This window comes from Ursus maritimus, unplaced genomic scaffold (assembly GCF_017311325.1).
Source record: "Ursus maritimus isolate PB19 unplaced genomic scaffold, ASM1731132v1 scaffold_33, whole genome shotgun sequence".
Classification (NCBI taxonomy): Eukaryota; Metazoa; Chordata; class Mammalia; order Carnivora; family Ursidae; genus Ursus; species Ursus maritimus.
In genome coordinates, this window is record NW_024425897.1 from 10343932 (window position 1) to 10351668 (window position 7737).

The following is a 7737-nucleotide window of genomic DNA, read 5'->3' on the forward strand; positions in this document are numbered from 1 at the left end:
AACCACGGCCCAAGGTGAGTGTGTGTCTTTCTCCACCCCTGCACAGGGGTCCTGGTGGAGCAGGACACCTGGGACCAAGGCCTGCCTGGTAGTGCTGCTGTAGGACAGAAGGTTTACCATCCTGGGCTCGGTTTCCCTCTGTGCATGCCGTGGGGATGAGTCCTGTTTCTCCTTCGTTCTCTAGAGGGTGCTGGTCCAACGAACAGGAGGATTGCTGGGCCTGGCCAGGAGCCAGCTGTCAGCTATAGGTGGAGGGTGATGTGGCTAGGGTAAGCAAGGATAGGAATAGAAGGGTGGGCTGGGGAGAGGGAACCATCAGCCCTGAGTGCCTGGGACTGTCACCACCATAGGCAGAGAAAAGAGACCGAGGTTCTGGTTCTGTCTGCTGTGGCTGTGCTGTGTGACCTTGAGGGTGCCCTGCCCTCTCTGAGCCTTAGCCTCCCTGCTGTGCTGTCTTCCTGATTGGAGGCTATGAAGCTCGAGCCACACTGTTGTGTCCCTGGTACCGCATGGCCTTGGACCTGGGGCTGTCGGCTGTCTAAGCCTCCATCATGGGCCATGGGCATACACCTTGAAGGGCGATAACTGGGAGTTTGGGAGGGCAATCATAATGATGATAGTAGTAATGATGGCCACCCATGCCCAGGAAGTGTCTGCTCTATGCGAGCCCTGTGCTGGTCACTTTCCTTGTGGGACAGGAAGATCTGCATAGTGCCCTGTGATGGAGGGGGAGTTGGCATCATCATTTTAGAGGAGAATCTGAGACCCAGGAGGACACAGCCTTGCCTAGGGCACACAGAAAGGAAGCAGCAGAACTAGGTCTCAAACCCAGGCCCCTGGCCCCAATATGTATGACTCACACATGTGGCTCTCACACACTTGTTTAACCCGGCTACATTCTGCCCTGAGTGTCCTGGGGCCATTCATCAAACATTTACCTGGTGCCAGGCTCCGGCCCAGGGATGAGTTATCTTTGGGCTTGTCTGCCGCTGAGCACAGAGGGGATCTCTCCTCATAAGGCTGGGCCTGGGAACCTGGGCCCTGGTCAATAGTGATGATAATAATAATTAATATGTATCGATCTCTGCGTGTGTACATGCATTCTCTCATTCCGATCGCAGTCTTATGACTGTTCCTCTCAGCCAGGCTCCTGGCTGCCAGCAACCCCTGTCTGGACCTTGGTCTACCCAGGGACTCTGCCTATGGTTACCAAGGGCCTATGTGGGCCGATCTTGGTGCTGTGTGTCCATCGTACACGTGAGGAGGCTAAGACGGAGAGGTTAAGCAGCGTGCCCAATTTCACGGAGGCCAGGGCGAGGAGCCACCAGCCTCGAATGCCTCGAGCTGCTGACACAGTAGGGACCAGCCACCAGGGCCCCCGATGGTTCTCCACTTTTCCTCCCGGCTGCCCTGGCCCAGCCCACAGAGGCGACCCTGCTGTGCTGCTGGGACAGAGCCCCTAGCCACACGTCGGCCTCCTGTGGTGCTCTTCTGGCTACTTCTTCCTGCGGGCCTGGGACATGCAGCGGGGCTGCCACAGACAGAGCTGGAAGGTGCATACTGAAGGCCGACAGACTTGGGCTTAGATCCCAGCCCTGCCCCCCTGCCTTGCCGAGTGCCCTGGGCAAGTCACATCACTTCCTGGAACCTCGGTTTCGCATCTGCAAAATGGGGGTGACAGTGGGGTCAGCCTGCTGGGAGAGCTGAGCAGAAACAGGAGATGCTCTGGAGAAGCCCGCCCAGACTGGCTCTAGCAGGGGCTCGAAAGTGAAACCTGAGGGGCAGGCATAGTTTCCAGGAGCTCAAGTGGCAGAGTGGACAAACAAATGAGTGAAGCCGAGATGGGGAGGTTGGGCGCTGTCCTGGGCGGCTGGGTGGAGCTGATTGGTGGTTCTGGGAAGCTGGTCTGCCCCCTGCTGCTGGAGCCTCCATCCCAGAGCCTCTGCCCTCAGCCTCCCAGATTTCCGGAAAGTGCCCTGGTGAGTGGGGCTGCTGGGGCAGGAGTGGGCCCTGGGGATTGGGGCAGGGCAGGAATTTTACCCTTCCCTGTTTTAAAGTCAGAGAACCTGCGGTCTAGGCCCCACTCAGGGATTGGGCCCGAGTCTGAGGCTCTGGCCTGGCCCAGGAGCTCTGCCCTGCTTTCCACTGGCTCCCCCGGGGTGAGGGTGGCAGAAGCCCAGCTGGGGCACTTGATGCTGGAGCTGGTCTGTGCTGGGAGTGGGCAGCAGCCAGTCCCTGCTCAGCGGTGCCCACCCTGAGGGGAACAAGACTGAGACCTGGAGCAGGTCTCAGGGGCTCAGGAAAGCAGCCAACACTCTTTGAGAAATAACTATGTTCCAATTGCTTTCTTTGCCCCTCCATCCCTGCAAGAGCCAGTGAGGGGGCTTCATCGCTTCCCAATTTTACAGATGAGAAAGTGAGGCTCCATGGGGTTCCTGTGATTGAAACACAGGCTTGGTGGGCGCCTGGGTGGCACAGCGGTTGGCGTCTGCCTTCGGCTCAGGGCGTGATCCCGGCATTATGAGATCGAGCCCCACGTCAGGCTCCTCCGCTATGAGCCTGCTTCTTCCTCTCCCATCCCCTGCTTGTGTTCCCTCTCTCGCTGGCTGTCTCTATCTCTGTCTAATAAATAAATAAAATCTTAAAAAAAAAAAAAAAAAAAAAGAAACACAGGCTTGGGGCCTCCAGAGCCTGGGGGTCCCTCTCCCCTCCCTGACCAGACTGACTAAGCCATACCCCACCTTGCATTCTTTATCACCTATTATTTAAATATAATACCTTTTATTCCTTCTTTTAAATTAAAAAAGTAATACATGCTCCACTTTTAAAAAACAATTGTTATAGAAATGCATAATATAGAAAAATATTCCCGATATATACCCCTTCTCCTCGCTATGCAGAGGATACTACTGTTAAAATTTAGAATACCGCCCTCAGTTGTTTCTGGGCCTACATGTATACATATACGGGTTTGAGGGCATAGTGTTCTGGAACTTTCTTTTTCACATTATTAGATCTTGATGTGTTTTTGAGCCAGTCCACTTAGCTCTGTCTTTTTTGTTAATGGGTACAAAGGACTCCATCTAGGAACAGGCCTTGGTTTGTGTAATAGTTACCCACTGATGGATGTTGAGGTCGTTTCCTAATTTTTAAATTTCTGACCAGCTCCATGAACACCATGCCATGTGGGACTTTGCCCAAGTGTTCTGTAGAATGCGTTTGATGGAACAAACTGCCTCTGGAAACATTCTCCCCCGTTCTTATTTACCCCTGACTTGCCCACCTTCACCTAGGAGTGAACGGAGATGCGTTATTGTCATGAGGAGGCCAAATTCCCTCTTACATAGTTTCTTCCTCTGCCGTTGCTTCCTGTGATGAGAAATTTCTAGAGGATGAGTGGAAGACTCAGGGGACTGGTGCTGCCTGGTGGGGTGGGGCCTGGAGTGCCCCTTCCCGAGAAGGGTTTATGGGTGCCTTGGGTAACTTTCCCAGAGGGAAGTATGTGGGGTCCTCCTCCAGGTAGGCTACGTAGCCTCTGCCCCCAGGATGGTGGGGACGTGCCCTGCGTATGGGTCATGGGCAGCACGCATGACTTCTCGTGGCCTGAGAGCCCAAGGTCCCCATGCTGCATGTGTCCAGAAGTGGAGTGGAAAGTTTTGAGCCCTGGTCTTACAGCTATGGGGAGGGAGGAAGGCGCCCGAGCCCGGCTCTCTCCTGGACTCCCATCCCTCAGCATGAACTACCCCTTACAGTCCATGTCTCAGTCCCCGCTGTTAGGGTGGCCACAGTTAGACTAAAAGACTAGACCAAAAACTTCTCCCCAAACCCAAAACAAACAAAGGACATCCAGTTAAGTGTAATTTTAGATAAACATTGAATGATTTTTAGTATGTCCTGTGCAATATTAAAATTAAACAACTTTTGGGGCGCCTGGGTGGCTCCGTTGGTTAAGCGCCCAACTCTTGGTTTCGGCTCAGGTCATGATCTTGCGGTCGTGGGATCGAGCCCCATGTAGGGCTCTGCGCTCAGCACGGAGTCTGCTTCAGATCCTCTCCCCTCTTGCTTCTCCACCCTTGTGCATGTGTGCGCTCTCTAAAATAAATAAAATCTTTAAAAATAGATAAAATTACACAAAATTTTATTGTTTATCTAATTCAGATTTACCTGGGCCACCCTGCGTGCTGGCAAATCAGAGAGGAGGTAGGTGTGTGGGGCAGAGGCCTGAGCCTCAGTTTCTCCATCTGCCTGTCCCTACAGGCCCAGGGCCCAGGGCCCAGTGAAAGAGATGAGGAGACTCAGCCCCTTCACTGGGCAGCTGAAGGGTGGCACAGGGAACAGGTGGCACTGGTTGGGTCTTTGAAGTGGGCGATTCAGGCCCGGGGAGCCCCTGCCTCCTTGTGAATAGCCCTGGCCCTAGGCCTGGGGCAGGGGACAGGGCACTGGGAGAGGGTCTTCTTTTCCGTCTTAGAAAATGATCTCATTATGAAGCCCCAAAATATGAACTGATGACACCCAAGTACCCACCCTACCCCTCGGCTTAAAATTAAAACTGAACCAGGCAGCAGAACCTTCTTCCTTCCCCATCCCCCAGTCTCTCTCTGCACTGGCTTTGCCCACCATCTCTGTCTGCACCCCTGTTGCATGTCTCTCCATGTGTTTGTCTCTCTGTCCCTCTGTGGACCTTGCTGGGGGCATAGAGCTGGCAAAGGGCAGTCCCGATGTCGAAGGCTGCCTACGCCCAGCCAGGCCTGGGGCAGAGTGGAGGCTCCCTGGGGCTGGCCTGCTAACGCTTGCCTGCTCTGCGACCCCGCGGGTGTCTGAGATGCGCTGCCGCAGAAGAAGCGCTGGGTGTCCATGGCCAAGGGGCTGGTGCTGGGGGCACTCTTCACCAGCTTCCTGCTGCTGCTGTATTCCTATGCTGCCCCCGCTGCACGCTGGCCTGGCCTCCACGTGAGTGGCCCTCCTGGGGGCCAAGGGGTGGGGGCCGGAGGAGAGCTCCTGTTCCCATCATGCTGTGCTGGGCAGAAATGACTGCTGCTGAGGGCAGAGCTGTGTAACCCTGGGCCTCAGTGTCCTCCTCCGTGAAGCGGGCCTAACAGAGCCTGCCTGATGGGGCATGAGGATCAAATCATGCTGTCCGTGTACAGGGCTGGGGTTATCATCATTGGAGGCCCCAGTGGGGCTGGGAGGTGGGGTGACTTGTCCCACTGGCACAGGCCCCGGTTCAGACTGGGGTCTGTCTGCCTCCAAGCCTGCCTCCTCACCTTGGGCTGAGCCCACCCCCTCCGGGGCTGCTCAGCCTAGGCCTGGCATGGTTTGAGAGGCCTGGCCTCTCAGTTGGTGGTATGAGGTGAACCAGAAGAAATTACTGATAATTGACTATTTTTGTCAAAAACCGACCTACCAAATTTCATGTGGTCCAATCTAATGCTAATTCATGATAAATGTAGGACGTGGTGACCACGAAAGAGACAAGAACCAGCACGCTTGTCTCACTTCGACCTCATACCAGCACCACAGATGGGCCTGATATATTCCCCATCTCACAGAGCAGGCACGTGAGGCCAAACGAGACCAAACCACCCGGCCGAGCATCATCGCTTGGTCTGGTCCCCTGTCCTGGCTCACCTGCTACCCACCATCCCCAACAGCCCTGATCTTTAGACACCAGGGCTGTGGGGTTCTGCAACCCGAGGCCCCCAGCAGCCCTGAGTCTCCCCACCATTCCACCCACAGCAGGACCCCAGGGGCACAGCGCCCTGCTCCCGGCGCCGGGTGAGTCGAGGCACCGGCCCGGCCAACCGCTCTGCGGGAGGGTGCCAGCCTCGGCGCGACATCGTGTTCATGAAGGCGCACAAGGCGCCAGCAGCAGCTGCTCAACATCCTGTTCGCTTTTGGCCAGAAGCACGGGCTCAAGTTCGCCTTTATGGCCATAGCGACTCCCGACTACCCGGCCTTCTTCGCGCGCAGCCTGGTGCAGGACTACCGGCCCGGCGCGTGCTTCAACATCATCTGCAACCACATGCGCTTCCACTACGCGAGGTGCGCGGGCTGGTGCCGCCCAACGCCACGTTCATCACCGTGCTCCGGACCCCGCCCGCCTCTTGAGTCCTCCTTCGCACACGGCTCGGTGGTGCCCTTCACTGAAGCTCTCGGGCGACAAGCTGGCCAGTTCCTGCAGGACGAGGCATACACTATGACCCCAACGGCTACAACGCCCACTACCTCCCATAACCTGCTCTTCTTCGACCTGGGCTCGACAGCGGCCTGGACGCGCGCCCGCAGGTGCAGGAGCACATCCTGGAGGTGGAGCGCCGCTTCCACCTGGTGCTCCTGCAGGAGTGCCGACGGCAGTCCCTGGTGCTGCTCAGGCCTGCTGTGCTGGGAGCTGGAGGACGTGCTCTACTTCAAGCTCAACGCCCGCCGCGCCTCGGCCGTGCCGCTCCTCCCGGGGAGCTGTACCGGCCGCGGCCTGGAGCGTGCTGGAGACGCCCGCCTCTACCGCCACTTCACGCCAGCTTCTGGCGCAAGGTGGGGCGTTGCGAAGCGCATGCCCCTTGAGTAGCGCTGCGGCGCGCCAACGGCATGCGGCGCATCTGCATCGGCAGGGACGCGCCGTGGGCGCCGCCGCCATCCAGGACTCGGCCCACTGCAGCCCTGGCAGCCGCTGGGCGCCAAGTCCATCCCGGCTACAACCTCAAAGAAGAGCATCGGGCAGCGGCTACGCGCAGCTCTGCCGTCGCATCTCACGCCTGAGATCCAGTACCTGATGGACCTTGGCGTCAACCTGTGAGTCCTAAGCTCTGGAAGCTCATCCGGGACTTTCTGAGGTGGTGACGCCCCGCCCACCGGCAGCCCCTCTGCCCGCCGGATCGCTGAGGGCGCTGGGCGAGAGAACAGCACGTTCCAGGCCGTGGCGCGCCGGTACAGCTCCCCGGAGAGGCGCGGCACGGCCGAGGCGCGGCGGGCGTTGAGCTTGAAGTAGAGCACGTCCTCCAGCTCCCAGCACAGCAGGTCCTTGAGCAGCACCAGGGACTCGTCGAAGTACTCCTGCAGGAGCACCAGGTGGAAGCGGCGCTCCACCTCCAGGATGTGCTCCTGCACCTGCGGGTCGCCGGGGTCCAGGCCGCTGTCGTAGCCCAGGTCGAAGAAGAGCAGGTTGCGGAGGTAGTGGGCGTTGTAGCCGTTGGGGTCATAGTAGCGGTCTGGGTCCTGCAGGAACTCGGCCAGCTTGTCGCGGCCCGAGAGCTTCCACGTGAAGGGCACCACCGAGCCGAAGTAGTGGAAGGAGGACTCGAAGAGGCGGGCGGGGTCGCGGAGCACGGTGATGAACGTGGCGTTGGGCGGCACCAGCCCGCGCACCTCGTCGTAGTGGAAGCGCATGTGGTTGCAGATGATGTTGAAGCACGCGCCGGGCCGGTAGTCCTGCACCAGGCTGCGCGCGAAGAAGGCCGGGTAGTCGAAGTCGTTGCGGCCGTTGGGGAAGGCGAACTTGAGCCCGTGCTTCTGGCCAAAGCGGAACAGGATGTTGAGCAGCGTGCTGCTGGCCGTCTTGTGCGTCTTCATGAACACGATGTCGCGCCGAGGCTGGCACCCTCCCGCAGAGCGGTTGGCCGGGGCCGGTGCCTCGGACTCACCCGGCGCCGGGGAGCAGGGCGCTGTGCCCTCTGGGGTCCTGCTGTGGGTGGAATGGTGGGGGGAGACTCAGGGGCTGCTGGGGGCCCTCGGGTTGCAGAA

At 58.4% G+C, this 7737-nt stretch overlaps 2 protein-coding genes across 2 annotated transcripts in view; one reads left to right on the top strand and one right to left on the bottom strand.

The window, feature by feature from the left end:
• Window positions 1–1841: 1841 nt before the first annotated feature.
• Window positions 1842–6837, top strand: LOC103681122 (galactosylceramide sulfotransferase). The gene is given in 14 exon segments (XM_040619409.1): window positions 1842–1971; window positions 4823–4919; window positions 4921–4950; window positions 5704–5712; window positions 5748–5870; window positions 5872–6035; window positions 6038–6101; window positions 6103–6188; window positions 6191–6371; window positions 6373–6509; window positions 6512–6604; window positions 6607–6647; window positions 6650–6794; window positions 6797–6837. Coding segments are annotated over 14 exon segments (1341 nt in total).
• Window positions 6838–6864: 27 nt separating this feature from the next.
• The window catches only part of LOC121099886 (galactosylceramide sulfotransferase-like), a gene marked incomplete at its 3' end in the record, with an annotated part of 1090 nt that continues 217 nt past the window's right edge, over window positions 6865–7737 (bottom strand). The window contains exon 2 of the mRNA XM_040619411.1: window positions 6865–7678. Within this exon, the coding sequence (XP_040475345.1) occupies window positions 6865–7678 (814 nt within the window). The remainder of the gene's footprint in view (window positions 7679–7737) is intronic.